Raw genomic sequence first — 19,293 nt, forward strand, 5'->3', positions numbered from 1 at the left:
AGTTATCTTTTTTGATATTGCCCACAGATTATCTGTTCACAGGGTGATTGCTGTGGTTATAGTCCTGAATGTCATGGTTCAAGGATCTCTGACAATCCTTGCTGCATGGCTAGATGTTTCTTTTCACCTGGGATACAGTACTGACCTGGACTGCTAACTAACTCACTCTTGCACCAACAACCTTCTCAACCTTACTACCAACTGTTAAGATCCTCTAAACCAGCTCTTTCCCTTACCACTACCCCCAGTGACCTGAAACCTCTCACCACACACACACCGTCTACTCCCATCCCACTGCCCACTCATCCAATTTCTCTCTGTTCCATCCATTCATTCATCCAGCCACCCACTCACCCAACTATTCACTGAAATACCTGATTTTTGGAGAAACTTATCTGCATATGATAGTTGATGTCGTAAAGATGAGGTGTGTCCTCTCTTTGCTTGATTCATGCTTATGTTTGCTGGCTCACCTGCTCGTCATATTATGTGTTTCTTTCTTTCAATTTCATACTATCCTTAACTTCTTTGGTTAGCCATGGTCAGTTTATCCCCTTAAAATCCTTCTTTTTCAATGGAATATATATTTGCTCTGAGTTATGAGCTATTTTCTTAAATGTCTGCCATTGTTCCTCACCCATTTTTCTGTTAAATTATTTTCCCAGTCCATTTCAGCCAACACAGCCTTCATTCTTATATCATTACCCTTGTTTAATTTTAGTACAGTTGTTTCTAACCCAAGTTTCTCACTCTCAAACTGAATTCCGAGCTTTACCATGGTAGGATCACTGTTTTCTAGGGATCTTTTACTCTGAAGTCATTTAATAAACCTAACTCATTTTATGTTGCCAGATCCAAATTAGCCTAGTTTCTGATGCGATCTATTGTTCTAGGCATCCGTTCCGAATACACTCTATGAATTCTTCCTCTTGGATACCTTGGCTAATTTGGTTTCCCAGCCCATATGAAGGTTAATGTCACCCATGAATAATGCTGCCATTTTCACATGTTCTCATTGTCTCCTGAATCACTCTCTGTCCTATAGTATATTTACTGTTACATTATAGACTTGACCTACTAGTGTCTTTCCTTTCTTATTTCTTACTTCAACCCACACGGATTCTACACTATCGAATCCAAGATTGCTTCTTGCTATTATACTTATTCCATTTTGTAGTAATAAAACTATCCTATCACTCTTTCCCTTTCTGTCTGTCTTTTCAAAAATTTACATATCCTTGACTATTTAATTCCAAAAGTTGATCTCCTTCTAGTCCATGATCACCTATGAAAATGTATCCATTAACCTCTTTTTGTGCCACTCATTTTTGTTTTGAATACTACATGCATGTAAGTAAAAAGCTACTAATTTTGCCCGTTTACAATTTTTTCTCTTTGATTCTATCTGCTGTTGTCTTTTTATGCTTGTACATTCTGTTTCTGTTCTTGTACATTCTGTTCATTATCAGAATAATTGTTCTGCAATGCCACTATATCCTTTTACTTTATAAAACTAAATATAACCCCTCCTGAGCACAGCCCCCCTACCCTGTAATCCCTGTCTAATTAGTTAAAAGCCCTCTTTCCAGCTTTAGTTATTTACATTGCGAGGAGACTGTTCTTAGCATAATTTAAGTGAAGCCTGTTCTAACAGAACAGCTCCCTTCTATCCCAATAACAGGGTCAGTGCCCCTGAACCGAAAACCATTCCTCTCACTCCAATCTTTTAGCCACACATTCAGTTCCTTACTTTGTTTGCCCTGAGCCAGTTTGTCCATGGCTCAGGTATTAATCCCGAGATTATCAGCTTGAAGTTTTGGTTTATTACTCTAGGTCTTGACCATTCATAATTTTGCAGCGGAACTTCCTCTTCAATCCTATCATTACCATTAATCCCTGACAACAGGATTCCTCTCCTCCCACTCCAACCCTGAGGAGAACGTGTGGCCTATGGGAGTGGTGGATGCAGGGATGCTTAATGATTTCCAAAGGAAATTCAGTATATTTGGGGAAGTAAACTTGCAGAACTAGTAAACCTGCAGCGTAAGAATGTGATTGACTGGATTACTGTACGAGGGGTGAATGCACTCAGTGAGCTGAATGGCCTCCCCTTCTTTGTTTCACTGAAGAGGAAGAGAACAGAATCTACCAATGGCTACAGCCATAACCTTATAATAGGGCAAGGACTTCATCATTTGTAACTACCAAAGTGATTATAACTTTTAAAATTTTTGTATGTTTGGCTCCTTCGAGCCTGGTGCTGAGTATCATTGCACAACATGTAATAATTCCAGATCATAAGTAAGGGCTAGCATTATCTCACTGTCTCTAGCCAGATACAGGCAGGCAGAGTGACCCTGAGCAAAAAGAATTGTTTGGAATGTACGGTTTTTCATAACGTGCCACTGTCCTGATTCTAGTGCTTCAATATGCAGCTTGTTTATGATAGCAGTTTGGGCCTCAGGAGGCGAATGCTGAGTTCTCCTGTAAACCTTCATGATATCTTCATTCTGTAACTGTCTACTGTGACTGCTGCATTTGACCTACCATGACAAGTCAGTCATACCCACCGTATTTTCATTTCCCTGGATGCTTGGCAGTTTAAATTTCTGTTTTTTCTGAGTCCTGAGATAGTGTCAGTCAAGTCTTTGAGCCAAGGCTCATTAGAAGGCTGGATTTAGTTCACTGTGACATCAAACTAAATCGCCATGTCATTCTTATCCTCCCTAGACCTTACCACTCGCACCCCCTTCCCCTCATACTCACATCTCTCCTCTGCGTTGCCCCACATAGCCAGTCTCTCTCTATCCACTATGTACTGCCCTTCAGAGCCATGATATAACAAGGGTAACACTTTAAAGTGAAAGTTTACAAGCAAACTATGGTCAAAAATGCATCAAATCTTAATTTTAAGCAATCCTGACTAATGAAAAATACAATGTATTTAAAAGCAAACTTCTATTCCTGTGAATGAAAAGCAGGATGAAGCCAAGCTGGCCAGTTCCCACCACATCAGTCTATTCTCGATCATCAATAAAGTGATGGAAGCAGTTGTCAAAAGGGCTACCAAATGGTACATGGAAAGGAATAACCTGCTCACTAATGCTTAATCTGGGGTTTGGCAGCTCCTGAGCCCATTTTATAGCCTTGGTCCAAACATAAGAGCTGAGCTTCAGAAGTGACAGGCTCATGACTGTCTTTGATATCAAGGCAACATTTGACAGACTATATCCTCAAGGAGCCCCAGAAAATTCGAGTCAATGGAAATCAGAGGTAAACTCTCTGCAAAATGGAATCATAATTAGAGCTAAGGTAAATGGTTGTAGTTGTTGGAAGTCAATCGTCTCAGCTTCAGGACAGCACTACAGGAGTTCTTCATGGTAATATCTCAGGCCCAACCATCTGCAGCTGCTTTGTCAATGACTTTCCCTCCATCATACTGTCAGAAGTGCATCTGGTCACCAATGGTTGCACAATGTTCATCATAATTCATGACTCCTCAGATAATGAAGCTGACCTTGTCCATGTACGGTAAAATTTGGACAACATTCAGATTTATGCTGATAAGTGGTAAGTAACGTTTGTGCCATACAAATACCAGGCAAAGAACATCTCTAACAACAGAGAATCTTGATATTTAATGCTATCACCATAGCTGAATCCCTCACTAAGAACATTCTGGAGATTATCATTGACCAGAAACTGAACTGGATCAGCGTATAAAAAGAGCAGGTCAGAGGCTTGGAATTCTGTGGAAAGTAACTCACCTCGTGTCTCCCCAATAGCTGTCCCCTATTTACAAAGCAGAAGTGTTGCACTTTCAACCTGTACACATGGATGCAGATCCAACAACACTCAACAATCTCAACACACCATCCAGGACAGACCAGTTTGTTTAATTGACACCCTCTCTGCCACCTTTAACATTGACTCCCTTCACCATTGACATATAATGCAGCAGTGAGTATTCATTTACAAGATGTACTGCATCAATTCAAGATGTACTGCTCCTTCGCAAGCCCCATTCAAACATGTGACCGTTACCACAGTGGCAGCAGATGCATGGGAACACTATTACCTGCTCATTCTCCTCCTAGCGACGTACGAACCTGACATTCCCTCACTGTTGTTTCATCAAAATCCCAGCAGCACAGTGGGTGTCCCTACACACCAAAAACTATGGCAGCTCAAGAAAACCACTTTTAAGGTAATTAGGGATGGGCAATATATGCCATGAACAATCTTTTTAAAATAGTTAATAATATCTTCAGCTGTTAAAACAAGCCAGTACTGCTGATAGACAGTGATGCCTGTTGAAACTGCAAGAATAATAGTCATTTTCCTAATCTATAGCAAATAGCTTGTCAATAAAAGCAGTTATCTCATTTTTTTCTCTCAGGGAAAGTTGCAGGCTTTTTCAAATTGAAATGTCTGAGGACTTTTAAATAACTTCAGATCATGTGCTAGAATTCCCATGCAATATTTTCTATCTTTGAATGTTCACAGTGATACAGATCACACCATGGTGTGTGGATGCAGCCCTTAATTTATTTTTTAACTGAAAGCACAAAAGCTGTCCTCATATTAAATCAGCTATACCGCCTACCCACTTCTGTGATGCATTCGCACAGGCACTCTCTCATTCCCACATAGAGTGCAGAAGCAAAATGGAACATTCTAGGAGACACCATCTACAATACCACACTCAATGCATGGGAAGCAAGAGCAAAAAAATTGGTGACTAATTCAGTGGTAACATCACTGTAATGAAACCTATCATTGACTACACTCTAGGTTTGCTCCCATTAAGCAGAAGTGGGATCTGAATGAGAAAATTCTGAATTCATTAACAGCTGTTCATGTTTTCTCTATTATAATGTCACATCTCCAACGTACATTTAAAAGAAATAAGTCATCAGTAGACACAATATAGTAGCTTTGATTCTAAAACACAAGCTTCCAACAGTCCCATTTTTAACTAATGCGACTAGATATGAAATTCTATGTTCTCTTAACAACAAGCAAAATACCACCTTGCTACATCAACTCTGAACTAAACTGTACTGTAGATAATTGAATCTCTGGAGGAAGGAATGATTAATGTCTCTCTTGCCATCATGAACATACAATCATGATAATGACATTTATTCAGTGATTCTGATTCTTAAAACAAAACACATTCGTGCCAGGTGCAAGAATTGAAGATTTACTCAATTTGCAGGTGTTTAAGAAGCATTCCTTATTTCTGACATAATTGCCATGATTTTTCCAGGTTTCATTGACTTTATTGTGGAGCCAACATTTTCCGTTTTGACTGACATGACCGAAAAGATTGTGACCCCCCTCATTGAAGAAGCGTCCCGCTCCAGTGCCAGTGGATTTCGGCGAGCCAGGTTAGTCAGAAACTAAGATTTGAGTCATCCAGTCACCCCAATAGTTGGCAATATTTCAAGAGCTGTTCACTTTTATAAATGATCTCCTGGCTGATGAAACAGAAGGGTATTCCTTCCCTTACAAGCCACTCTCCCAAATTACTGCTGAATTTGGTAAAATGAACCATTAACAGGCGTTCAATTTAAAGGAGCATGATTCTGCACTCTTAGGAACTGCTGTCATCAAGAGTGTGGAACTGGGGACAAAGGATGAACGCAGGCATGGAAAGGGACAGTTAAAGTGGAATGGGGGAACTTCCACCCTGATCTGACTGATTTTTAAATGAAAGCACCCAGGACGTCTGCCTCAAACTGTTCGGCCCTGTTTAAATAACCAGATTGGACTCTGATTTACCACTGGGGTCCCAGTTTAAATTGAGATGTAAATGGGTTTGCAATGGTGAACATCTGGCAAATTAACCCCGTGGAGGACTGTATTTCAGCAAGGTAAATTAGAAACATCGTGGCGTTTTCTTATTGCTTTAAAGGAGCAAGCAGCCTCCCTGTAAGGCAGAGGTTCCTGCTGAGTTTGGGTACGAACCCAAGTGGCTTTGAGACATGGGTCAGTTATTTAGCCAGACCCTGCACAAACACAGAATATTATTTAAAATTGAGGCTTACCCATCAGTGAAAATCATGGTGCGTAGACATGAGAACATAGGAAAAGAGGAGCAGGAGGAGGCTGTTTGGGCTTTTGAGCCTGCTCTGAAATTGAATGAGATCTCCCTGATCTAATTGTGGCCTAACCTCACTCTCCTGACTGCTTCATAAAATTTGACTTCCTTGGCAATCAAAAATCTGTCTCACTCAGCCTTGAGTAAATTCAATGACCTAGCTTCCACTGCTCATTGGGGAAGAGAATTCTAAGCACCAAAAGTCCTCAGAGAAAAAATTTTTCTTTATCTCCATCTGAAAAGGGAGCTCCAAATTAATGCCCAGTAAATTTCTAGCAGTGTCCCACTTGCCTGCGTGTGAATGAAGACTGAGCGCATTTAAGTGACTTGATCAACATCAGTCAAATCTGTTCGAGACTGAGTATTTGCAAACTAACATTGGATCACATTCTTAAAAAAAAAAATTTGGTAATGCTTATAGTGACATAACTCTATAAAAGAGTTTAAGTTATGCACTATCAACAATAAGCAAAATGAAGCATAATTTAACATGAGGCATCTTCATTCTAAAACTGAGTTATATTTTGTAGAGCTTGTTATTAATCACAGCAATTCTATTCACCAATCTGTTCTCACACATTCATATAACACTTGATTTCTAAGCCATAGCACAAGCTTAATAGCTCATTTCTAAATCATTGGCCTCAATATTAACACTTCCGACCACACAACAAGCAGGAGAGGTTCAGTGGATTAAGGAGTTATGCATGGGAAACCTTACCCCATAAATCAGGCATTTACCACCATTTTCAAAGACAATGAATTGTAAGCCTTTCCCAGGCCCCACCGTGAAGACAGAACACCCATCGACATATTTCAAATCAGGGTCCTCCACAGTAGCTGGAAGACAGATTTAGAACTTCCCGCTGTGCTAGCTAACACAACAGTGAAGTTAAAGTGGGAGCTCCAGGTTCCTTTTTTTAAACAGTCCTTCTGATAGTCCAGGCAAAACAGAGTGTTCAGCCCAAACCCTTCAAGGAATTTTTCAGTGTTTCTGCTTCTAATCCTGAGCCTCCCTCTCCAGACTCAACTGCAACATCTCCCTCACTCCTCTCCCAAACTTAGGCCAGTGCCCACCCCGTACCCCCACCCCTCCTCCAACTCTGACAGCAGGCTATTGCCTCCAGCTTTGATCACCGGCCTTTCCCTTAAATTTTTATTGGTTCTAAGTTCTGTCTCAACAGGCCTCCTGCCATTCTTGTTACACCCTACCTAGCAACCAGTACTATATATTAAGTATGGCAGTACCTTTGGTCATTTTATGCCTCAACTGTACTCTTCAACATTTGTCATAAATGTCAGGCCAGTATGTTTACTGGAATCTAATATTAACCTAGTCATTTTCATATGTCCAGTGTGCACAGTATTTCATCTACTGAAGTGAAACGGACAAACTTGAAAAATATACTGTCTGAAGGAAATTCTTCTATGAATTCTTCCCTGCTTGCTGTGGATATGAAGAACTTTAAAAGTATCTGGAGTGAAATATTGCAACAAAACCGTGAAAAATGGAAAGCATTACATGCAAAAGGTAAGTGGATGGTGAATGCATTTACTACTTAGTGACATATCAAACTTAATTCACTATCATATATAATGTACAACTGAAGTACTGAGATCTTGTTGCAAGCTGATTTCACACAATTAACGTTTACTTTCACGCTCAGGAATTGCAGCTGACTGTTCTGTCTAAGAGTTTGCCAGCTCAAGTGAAGTCCTGAAACTATTGGTGTCAGTCAGTCCATCAGGAGCAGTGTCCATCTGTCCTACTGCTATTGAACCAGGCATACACAAAGTTTTACAAGTATTTTCTGGAAGTTATTCTGCCCAACAGGAAGTGTGAATTTGCCACCTTAAAGTAGTCAAAGAAATCTTTTCCAAGTGAGCCACAGGAAACGTTCCCAATTTTGCCAATACCACCAGGAGAAAACAACATTGAAAATTTGGCTTCTCCTAGTCCTGATTAATTTCCTTGTTACTTTGGCCATTCCTCCAGCCTCGTAGTTAAAAATTGCATTTCAGTTCAGATGGTAATACCAGGATCCAACATGTGTATGTTAACAGAGACACTGTCAACTTTAGGAGGAGTACCTTGTTGTCTGCTCAGTTAAGCAGGATACATTTATGACAGATCAACCCTTGCTAGTTCTAATATGTGTAAATCAGCCAGGAGGTTTTCATTGCCAATGGCTTATCAGGGTTTGATCCGTGGATAGGGCCAATTTGTCCTCAAGAAGAAGAGATTTCATATGGCCGTCTCTTGGCCCAGCATGGCAATCTCTTGGCCTAGCATGGCCATCTCTTGGCCCAGCATGGCAATCTCTTGGCCCAGCGTGGCAATCTCTTGGCCCAGTGTGGCCATCTCTTGGCCCAGCGTGGCAATCTCTTGGCCCAGCGTGGCCATCTCTTGGCCCAGCGTGGCAATCTCTTGGCCCAGCGTAGCAATCTCTTATCTTGTCGTCCTCTCAGCCCAGATGGTTTGTCAAAAGAGATTGCCATGCTGGTCCAAGAGATTGCCATGCTGGACCAAAATATGGCCTTGCTGAGGGCAAGAGTCGAGTCTGTGCTGAGGCTGTGAGTTTGAGTTTGTGTAATTCAATGCAGTGGGCCTTCTTTCCAACCTGCCTTCACATTCAGCAGCCTCCACATTTGGTCCAAGTTTGCCTTGCCAGACTCTCAGAGAACTGAAGATTCACAGAATCAAAATGGGTAATTTCTCCTAGGTGTTTTTTGCAAAATTGGGCATTGTCCCAGCTCCACACCTGACTTGCTACCAGAAACCAGGACCAAATCTCCACAGAAACACTGGATGGAAGCAGCAAGTGGAACTTACGCAAATTTACCTGTGGTGGTAAAATTACCCGGAGTTAGCAATAGAGTGCAATTCCCACTCACCCCATTTCTGATGCCCCCGCAACAAACGTTAGTGTTCTTTGATTGTGACATGGGGAAAAAAGATTTTTAGTTTATTATTAATTCACTATATTGTGAACCAGTCCACACCCACTTCAAATATATCAAGGAGATAGCCTAGACCCTAACTTTGATCCTATTTAAAGGCAAGTGTAAGGTGCTGTGTTCCAGATGTAATTCGATTCATTACACTACTTGGCTTTAAGCAAAACACACTTTAATCTTACCCTACAATTAAAATAGAAACAAAAGAAAGAAGAACTGGTAAAGCTTTAACTCTATTAGAAAACCTAACAGAATAATAGATTATTTAACTACTAAACAGCAACTGTTCCAACACTGTAACATCCATAAATAGACACTCTGCAAAGGCAAATTCAAAAAAACTGGATTGTCTCACATGTGGTTCTGGTAGCAGAGAGAAAATTCTGTTAGAGAAAAAGAGCTAACTTAAAAACACCAACAACTGCGGGAAGCTAAACTAAAACCCTCGTTCTGTGGAAGCTTGAGCCCATCCATTCATGCTGCTTCTATTGTTACAACTTTAAAAAAATAACACAAGGCCTCACAAGCAGTTTACTTTATTGGTTTCGAATAGACAGCTTGATGCCTTGGTCTTAAACCCTCTCTTCAAAATAAAAGGATAAAATGCACCTCTCAAAGCCATAGTATCAACACAACCTGGACAGAGTTTCTTAACATGAACGCCACCTACAGAGAGACTGAGAAATGTAGGAACAAAGGTACAGCATAAATGGGTGCAATTATGACTTTATGGTTAAAATAAGTTAATATTTGATAAGTAAATAATGTTCACAAATGCTCTAACAATGCCGCTATATTTTGTTTGTTTTATTAGATACTGAAGAAAAAGCTAGAAAAGAAGCTGAAGAAAAGGAAAGAGCAGAGGCCCAGGCAGCTCTTGAGAAGAAAGGGCTTCGGATTTACAGAGAACAAATGGCGTCACAGGAAAAGGAAAATGAAGAAAACAAAAAAGACTGGAGAACGAGTTTCATCTCGAATTCTAAAAAGGATGTAAGCTTTTGGAAACCTGAGAAAGGAACTGGCTCTCTGTCAGAAGGCAGAGCACGTCTTATGCAGAATGGTGAGTCAAGCTTCTTTACATTTGCGTGCTCAAATCTGAGATTCTTGTACTTCCAGCCTCTTAGCACAAACATTCACAATGCAGCAGGAAGTCATTCAGCCCATTATATTTGCACCTGCTGTGGGATGCTGGATAATTAGTACCACCACTCTGTTCTTTCCCACTATTTCTATATTTCAGGTATTCGAACCACTGAACTTTTGATATGCATTAATGACCTGGACTGTAGGGGGCCTTTCTTCAACTGTGCAAATTACAAACTGGAAATATAGTGAAGAATGAGAAGGATAATCACAGCCCTCAGGAGGACATAAATTGGTGTAATGTTCAGAAGCTTGGCTGATGCAATTTAATGCAGATTACCATTCAATCAACTTCTGTTCTTCCCTGGCTCACAACAACATGTTTAAAGAAAGCACAAGATATTTGATGGAGCATTGAATTAAACAGAATTTATTGATTATGTATATGTGATTGATCCAACTAAATAAGGAGGGTTTGATTATATGGAGCCTTTAAGCGCAGCGTGTGGTTGACCGAATTTGGTGGAATACGAGATTTTCATGTCTGTCAGCAGATTGAGATGCAGAGATTAAGCTTGCAGTGTTTTTGTGATGTGTTGAGCCTCATGCTGTTCTATGGTAGATTTGTGCTTGTAATTCTTTGCAATGCCATGAATACTTATTAACATTTTTTAAAAATTATGTCATACTGTCAAGGTAATGTCAGCGGCGAATAAGATTGTTGAGGCACCAAGATCGCCTCAGAGTACGTGTGTAATTGTGCAGGTTTGTCTGAGGTTCAACAGTTTGCCTTGTTAAACTCTGTGGCACATGAAAGGCAGGGTGGGGGGCAGAATAATAGCAGCTTGCATGGAGACTCAGGACTGGAAAGGACATGTCTTTAGTGAGCAAGGCGTAAGTGGAAGGGAAGGGTTGGGGTTCCGTAGTATGGAGGAATGGAAAGGGGAGCCAAGGAAACACAATGCCATGATATTGCATATATCTATGATCAGATAAGTATGCACCTTTAAGGGAATCAAGTGTTGACAGCAGTGTGATGTAATGTCATGTGATGTTCTTGTATAAATGTATCACCTCCAGCTTGAATGGTGACTGTTATACATGGACTGAATAACTTCCCTGATGAATTACAAGCAGCTCGGGCCCAATCATTCCAGTGTCTGTTTGTTCTCAATAAGAATCCAGTCTCAGTATTCATGTTACCAAATTTCACATAACAGCACAAAAGAACACATCACACAGCATAGGGTTAGGACTTGGTGGTGTGAAGTGGAAAGGGCCTAGAGTCTCGGGTTGGTGGGAACAGTCAGTCAGAGCAACCTACTAAAAGGACATGAGCACATGCGTTAGGACCAGGGTGGGGCACTTGGCCCCATAATTGTGTTCTGCCGCTAAGATCATGGCTGATCTGATTACTTCACATTCCCACCTTTCCTCCATAATGTTCCTTCCCCATGTTTATGAAGAACCCATCTATGTCTGCCTCAAAGACTCTTCTTCAACCACCTTTTGAGACAACATAGAACATAGAACATTACAGTGCAGTACAGGCCCTTCGGCCCTCGATGTTGCGCTGACCTGTGAAACCAATCTGAAGCCCATCTAACCTAAACTATTCCATTATCATCCATATGTTTATCCAATGACCATTTAAATGCCCTTAAAGTTGGCGAGTCTATTACTTTTGCAGGCAGGGCATTCCACGCCCTTACTACTCTCTGAGTAAAGAACCTACCTCTGACATCTGTCCTATATCTATCACCCCTCAATTTAAAGCTATGTCCCCTTGTGCTAGCCATCGCCATCCGAGGAAAAAGGCTCCCACTGTCCACCCTGTCTAATCCTCTGATCATCTTGTATGTCTCTATCAAGTCACCTCTTAACCTTCTTCTCTCTAACGAAAACAGCCTCAAGACCCTCAGCCTTTCCTCATAAGACCTTCCCTCCATACCAGGCAACATCCTGGTAAATCTCCTCTGCACCCTTTCCAATGCTTCCACATCCTTCCTATAATGCGGTGACCAGAACTGTACGCAATACTCCAAGTGCGGCCGCACCAGAGTTTTGTACAGCTGCAACATGACCTCAAGACTCCAAAACTCAATCCCCCTACCAATAAAACCTAACATACCGTATGCCTTCTTAACAACGCTATCAACCTGGGTGGCAACTTTCATTGATCTATGCACATGGACACCGGGATCTCTCCGCTCATCCACACTACCAAGAATCTTACCATTAGCCCAGTACTCTGTATTCCTGTTACTCCTTCCAAAGTGAATCACCTCACACTTTTCCGCATTAAACTCCATTTGCCACCTCTCAGCCCAGCTCTGCAGCTTATCTATGTCCCTCTGTAACCTGCACATCCTTCCGCAGTATCCACAACTCCACCGACTTTGGTGTCATCCGCAAATTTACTAACCCATCCTTCTACACCCTCATCCAGGTCATTTATAAAAATGACAAACAGCAGTGGCCCCAATACAGATCCTTGAGGTACACCACTAGTAACTGAACTCCAGGATGAACATTTCCCATCAACCACCACCCTCTGTCTTCTTACAGCTAGCCAATTTCTGATCCAAACCGCTAAATCACCCTCAATCCCATGCCTCCGTATTTTCTGCAATAGCGTTCAAAGACTCAGCATAGTCCTGCAAGTACTTTTTTGAGGGAAATAAATCTGTCATCCTTCTGAGATCTGATCGATCTGTAACTCAGGACACACAGTGATGTGGTTGACTTTTAACTGCCTTCTGAAAGGGCCTAGCAATGCACTCAGTTGTATCAAGCTGCAAGGAACTTGTAGACAAAGGATTGAAACCAAATGAATCACTTGCATCAACCTAGGCATGGGAAATGAAGACAGCAAATACAGTCCTGTTGATACTGCAAAGTCTGCCATCACTAACATCTAGGGACTTGCAGTAAAATTGGGAAAGCTGTTGCACGGACCATTCAAGGAATACCCTGCCATAGTAATCCTCATGAAATCATACACTGCAATATACCAGACACCACAATCACCACCCTTGGGTCTATCGTGACCCTAGCATGTGGCACAGTGGTATACTGTTGGGAAGGAAATTTCCTGGAAATCATTAACCCTGGACCCCATTAAATATTATGGCATCAGGTCAAACATGACAGGGAAACCTCATGCTCATTACTACCTACTGCTCATCCCACCCCTTCAGCTGATGCATCTGTACCCCTCCATGTTGATTACATCTTAAAGGCAGCACTGAGAGTGGCAAGAACACAAAATGTACTCTGGGTGGGGGACTTCACCAAGATTAACTTGGTGGCATTACTACTGACAGCACTGACTGAACACTAAAGGACATGACTGCGCACTGGGTCTGTGGCAGAAAGAGAGGGAAACAGCAAGAGGGAAAAATTTACGTGACCACACCCTCACCAATCTACCTGCTGCAAATGCATCTCTCCGTTGTAGTATCCACAGTCCTTGTGAAGATAATGTCCCATCTTCACATTGAGAATATCCTCCATCATGTTTTGTGGCACTATCACCGTGCTAAATGGGACAGACTTTGAACAGATCTAGCAACCCAAGACTGGGCATCCATGAGGTGCTGGGGGTCACCATCATCTGCAGAACTGTATTCAAATATTATCTGTAACTTCGTGGATTAGCATATCCCCACTCTATCATTACCATCAAGCTGGGAGACTGAACCTGGCTCAATAGAGAATGCAGGATGCCATGCCAGGAGCAGCACCAGGCATAACTAAAATGAGGTGTCAACCTGGTGAAGCCAAAGCATAGGACCTACTTCAATGTAAAATGGCAGAAGCATCCCATAGTCAGAGCTAAGTGATCCCCCAAGCAGTGGATCACTTATAAGTTCTGCAGTCAAGTCATGTCCAATCATCAGTGGTAGTAGGTATTTAAACAGCTTGCTGGAGGTAGAACCTCTACAAATATCTCCATCCTCAATCAGTGCAAAAGACAAAGCTGATACATTTGCATCCATTTTCAGCTAGGAGTGCTGAGTGGATGATTCATCTCAGACTCCTCCAGAGGTGCCCAGCGTCACAAATGCCAGTCAGCATCCAACTGAATTCACTGCATAGGATAGCACAAAATCGCTGAAGATACTCAATACAGTAGCTATGGGCCTTGACAACATTGTTCAATAGTGCAAAGACTTGTGCTCCAGAACTACCTGTTCTAGTACAGACGTAACATGGATATCCATGAGACAATATGGAACATTGTCCTGTGCACAAAAAGCAGGACAAATCCGACCTGTCCAATTACTGCTCTTTCTGTCTCCTCTCCATCACCCACAGTGATGGAAGGGAAAACCAACAGCATTATCAAGTGACACTTCAATAAAATATCTGCTCACTGATGCTCGGTTTGTGCTTTGACAGGGGCACTCTCCTGACCTCTTTCCAGCTTTTATCCAAACATGGATGGAAGAGCTGAACTTGAGGTAAGCTGAGAGTGACCGCTTTTGACATCAGGCCAGTATTTGACAGTTTGGCATCAAAGAACTCTGGATAAACTAGAGTCAATGGGAACCTGGGGAATGACTCTTCATTGGTTGCAGTCATACCTAGCCACGAGAATGAGGTTGTTGGACGTCTGTCACCTCAGCATCAAGATATCACTGCAGGAATTTGTTATGAAAATTTCCAAGTATACAGGTTTTCTTTAATAACAGAACTGATGAATAATACACAAGATTTTTTTTTAAAAAGCAAGAAACCTAAAATAGAAGGCAGTTAGAAAAATCTTAAACCAAACAGTTTCGACCTGTTTTTGCTTTCGGTTGTTGAAGTTGGGTTTGGCAGTGAAACTGCATGATACAGCTGTCTTTCTGCTACTGTAAAAGTTAGAGTTCGCTTTCTGCTGTGAGATTCATGCTTTCAGTTTTTCCTTTCCCTTGGACTGGTGAAGGAAATCTGTTTTGCTGAATGTGCTTTTTCCCAAGGGTATGTTGCTATATTGGAACATTTCAAAGAATCATAGAATCCCTACAGCGCAGAAACAGCCATTCGGCCCAACAAGTCCACACCACCCCTCCGAAGAGCATCCCACCCAGACCTATTATCCCACTCCTGATTTCCCATGTCTAACCCAAACATCCCTGAACACTATGGGCAATTTAGCATGGCCAATCCACCTAGCCTGCACATCTTTGGACTGTGGGAGGAAACCAGAGCACCTGAAGGAAACCCATGCAGACACGGGGAGAATGTGCAAACTCCACACAGACAGCCACCTGAGGCTGGAATTGAACCCAGGTCCCTGGCGCTGTGAGGCAGCAGTGCTAACCACTGAGCCACTGTGCTGCTTTCAAAGCAGGGCTCATCTGGGACTTGAACCCAGGCCCTCTCATACCCGGAGCGAGAATCATACCCCTAGACCAACGAGCCAACGCTGTTTGACCGTGACTAGTAGTTAAGATATAAGTATTATTTTGTTCAGTATTTTCATAGAATTAAAGTTATGCCATATCTTTATTTGCATTTTAACTGTGGTTTAAGCACATAAAGCCTAACAATCTGACGAATTGAATCACATCTGGAATGCAACACCTTACTCTTGCCTTTAAATAAAAGTTTGGGTGTAGGCTATCTCTGTGATATGTTTTGAGGGTGTTTGGTCTGGTCGATAACAAATTGGGTGCTTGTCTGAGATCAAAGTCTCTAATGTCAGGTTAGGTTAGGATTATTGGATTCATAGAAAGTGAATGGCGAGTGTTGTTGTTCTCTTTTCAGTTGTTGTATTTGGTTGGTTCAAACATGGTGTGCCTTGTGTAATAATAGCTCTTTCAGGGGCAGAGAGTTTCCTGAATGTGGAAAAAGTCACTTGAGGTGATTGACAGAAGGTGAGTAAGAAAGAGCTTTTGGAATTGATAGGCAAATTGAGTTTGAGGTTGTCTGTACACGTGAAGAAACAGGAGGGAATTGCAAGAAATGCAATCGGAATAATTGGAAATGTCTAAAATTCGATTGCAAATGAAAAAGAGCTTGAATGTTAACAGGAAATGAAACAGTTTGAATTATGATTGAAAGCTGAAGAAAAAGAAAATGCAAGAACAGCTCTAGCAGAATAAAGGGATAAAAAGAGGCAAGAAAAAGATAGAGAGAAGAAAGGGAGATAGAGCGAACTTTTGAGCTTTGGAAGTTGGAACTGAAGAGTGAAAGACAGATTAAAATAGCAGAGGTAGAGGTGAAGGATGGGATTAGTGATGAGTACAGTGACAGAGAGCAAATCCAATGTGGCTAAAGACCAGGTGATAAGGACAGTGATGGAGAGGAAATCTATTGTAGCCAAAGGCCAGCTGGGGATCTGCTTTAATATGTGGAAGCATTACCAAGGTTTGATAAGAAGGACGTAGAAGCCCTTTTTCATTTCACTTGAGACAGTGGCTAAACACATGAAACAGCCACTAGCCATGTGGATATTGTTGATCCAAACAAAGTTGGTCGCTAAAGCTAGTAAGGTATTTGCTTCACTATCAGAGGAGGTATTTGGGGAGTATGATGAGGTGAAAAATGCCATCTTAAGTGCATATAAACTAGTGCCAGAAGCCTACACGCAACATTTTAGGAATCTAAGGAGGGAACTTGGTTAAATGTACCGAGGGTTTGAAAGATCAAACAAAGTAACTTTGATAGGGAATGACGGCATTGAAAATTGGTCAAACTTGTGACACTCTTAAGGAGACAATTATTTCTGAGGAATTCAAAAATTCACTTCCTGAAGTAGTGAGAACTCACGTGGAAGAGCAGAGGGTTAAAACTGCAAGATTAGCAGCAGAAATGGCAGATGGTTATGAGTTGGTTCATAAATCAGAGTTTAGCTTCTGACATCAATTTCAATCTGTGAGGGATAGAAACTGTGGAAAAGAGAAATCCTCAAGTGGAAAGGGAAAATAAGATCCCATTGAAGATAGTAAAGGTAGTTTACCACAGGGTAAGAATCCAACCAGTGAGCAGGGAAGAGAAGTAAAAAGAATCTCAGCTGTTTCCACTGTGATAAAGTAGGCCACATGAAGTCGCAGTGTTGGTGGTTTAGAAAAAGCACTGGGAAGCCCGATGTGGGAAAACAGGATGAGCTAATCGGTTTTGTTAAAGTGGCAAGGGAAAGCACAAGGGAAGCTGAAAAGCTGCAAAAGAATGTACAACCTGGCCAGGGGTTGGTTGGTACGAAAGTGTCAGATCTCTATAAAGAATTTCCTTGCACGGGTAAGGTTCACTCATGTATGCCAGGATTAGTAGGTAAAGAAATTAAGATTTTAAGAGATACAGGGGCAAGTCAATCTTTAATGGTGAGAGATGAGAGGATATGTAATTCAGAAGGAGTATTGTCAGAAAAGGTGGTAATATGTGGGATTGATGGTGAGAAGACTAATGCTCCATTATATAAGGTGAGATTGGAGAGTCTGGTGAAGATTGGTAAGTGATGGGAGTAGTAATAGAGGAATTCTACTTTTAGGAGATACAGTTTATTCTCGGTAACGGTACAGCTGGATCACAGGTGGAAGTGATGCCTACTGTGGTTGAAAAACCAGTGGATAATCAAACAACTGAGGTGTTACAGGAAGTATATCCTGGGATTTTTCCTGACTATGTGGTAGCAAGGTCACAAAGCCATAGGTTGAAACAGGAAGAGAAATCAAAGGGTAAAGATAAGGAAGGTGAAGTTCACTGATCAGAAACTACGTTTGCTCAAATGGTTGAGAAAAGAATCAAGAGCAGGTTGAGGACAAAGTGGATATATTTTGTTCAGAGAAATTAGCTGAGTTACAACAGAAAGAAGAAAAAAATGTAAACAGTTGTATCAAAAAACATGCGCAGAAGAAGAATCTGAGTATAACCCAGAATGTTACGAAGTTAAAATATGAAGTGTTGATGATGGAATGGAGAGCATCACATACTCAGGCAGATGAAAAATGGGCAGAAGTTCAACAAACTGTATTACTGGTGGGTTATAGAGGGGAAATGTTGCAGGCAGCACATGAATTACCAGTGGGAGGTCTGAGAGTAAGGAGAACATAAGCCAAAATACAAGAATATTATTATTGATCTGGACTGCATAAGGATGTGGTTGAATTTTGCTGGACATGTCACATGTGTCAGGTAGAAGGAAAACCTCAGGCAGTGATAGAACCAACATCCTTAATACCCCTTCCAACGTTTGAGAAACATTTTACAAGGGTCTTAATTACTTGTGTAGGACCTCTCCCTAAAACAAAAAGTGGGAATCAGTACTTGTTGATCATAATAGGTGTATCGACTATATTTCTACAGGCCATTCCATTTTGCAGTATCATGGCTAAAAGGATGATAGAAGAGTTTCTCTTTTTTTTTTAACTAGATAAGGACTACCCACAAAGATACAATTGGATCAAGTATAAAATCTTACATCAAACTTTTTCAAGGAAATTATGGATAGCTTTGGAATAAAACAATTAAATTGGACAATGACACAATTCTCAAAAATTGAGATAAATTATTGAGTTACCTTCTAGAGGAAAATCAAAATGACCTGAAAGAGTTATAATCACATGGAGAGATATGTGGGAACAAGCTGGGCATTACTAAATTGATTATACATGATGTAGTTATAGGAAATTTTGTTCCAATTAAGCAACATCCTTATAGGCTTAACTCTGTAAAATTGGCACAGTTTCAAAAAGAAATTGAAAGCATGTCAAAGGTGACATATTTAAAGTTTTCAAGAAGATTTGTAGCTCGGGTTGTGGATGAGGTTGTAGACTTGCTGGCTGAACCTGTGGGTTTGGTTACAAACATTTCGTTACCCTGCTGGGTAACACCGTCAGTGTGTCTCCGGTGAAGCGTCGGTGTTCTGTCCCACTTGTTATTTATATGTCTCGGTTTGCTGGGGTGGTTGGCATCACTCCCGGTTCTGTTTCTCAGTGGTTTGTACACAGAGTCTAATTCAATGTGTTTGTTGTTGGAGTTCCGGTTGGAATACCAGGACCCCAGGAATTCCCTGGTGTGTCTCTGTTTGGTTTGTGCGATTACTCATGTGTTGTCCCAGTCGAATTTGTGCCTCTCGTCCATGCGTGAAAATTGGTGATATCTCTTGGTGGTTAGTTGGTGTCAGTTTTCTCCCGGTTTGGCCTATGTACTGTTTC

The 19,293-nt window shown here is 41.3% G+C and overlaps 1 protein-coding gene across 1 annotated transcript in view; it reads left to right on the forward strand.

The window, feature by feature from the left end:
• LOC109916548 (dual specificity Calcium/calmodulin-dependent 3',5'-cyclic nucleotide phosphodiesterase 1C-like) overlaps window positions 1-19,293 on the forward strand; it is a 613,873-nt gene that overhangs the window by 533,205 nt on the left and 61,375 nt on the right. The window contains exons 12-14 of the mRNA XM_048595622.1: window positions 5,273-5,393; window positions 7,462-7,637; window positions 9,879-10,124. Of these exons, the coding sequence (XP_048451579.1) occupies window positions 5,273-5,393; window positions 7,462-7,637; window positions 9,879-10,124 (543 nt within the window). The remainder of the gene's footprint in view (window positions 1-5,272; window positions 5,394-7,461; window positions 7,638-9,878; window positions 10,125-19,293) is intronic.

The sequence above is a fragment of the Rhincodon typus genome, chromosome 4, assembly GCF_021869965.1.
Source record: "Rhincodon typus isolate 14 chromosome 4, sRhiTyp1.1, whole genome shotgun sequence".
Lineage (NCBI taxonomy): Eukaryota > Metazoa > Chordata > Chondrichthyes > Orectolobiformes > Rhincodontidae > Rhincodon > Rhincodon typus.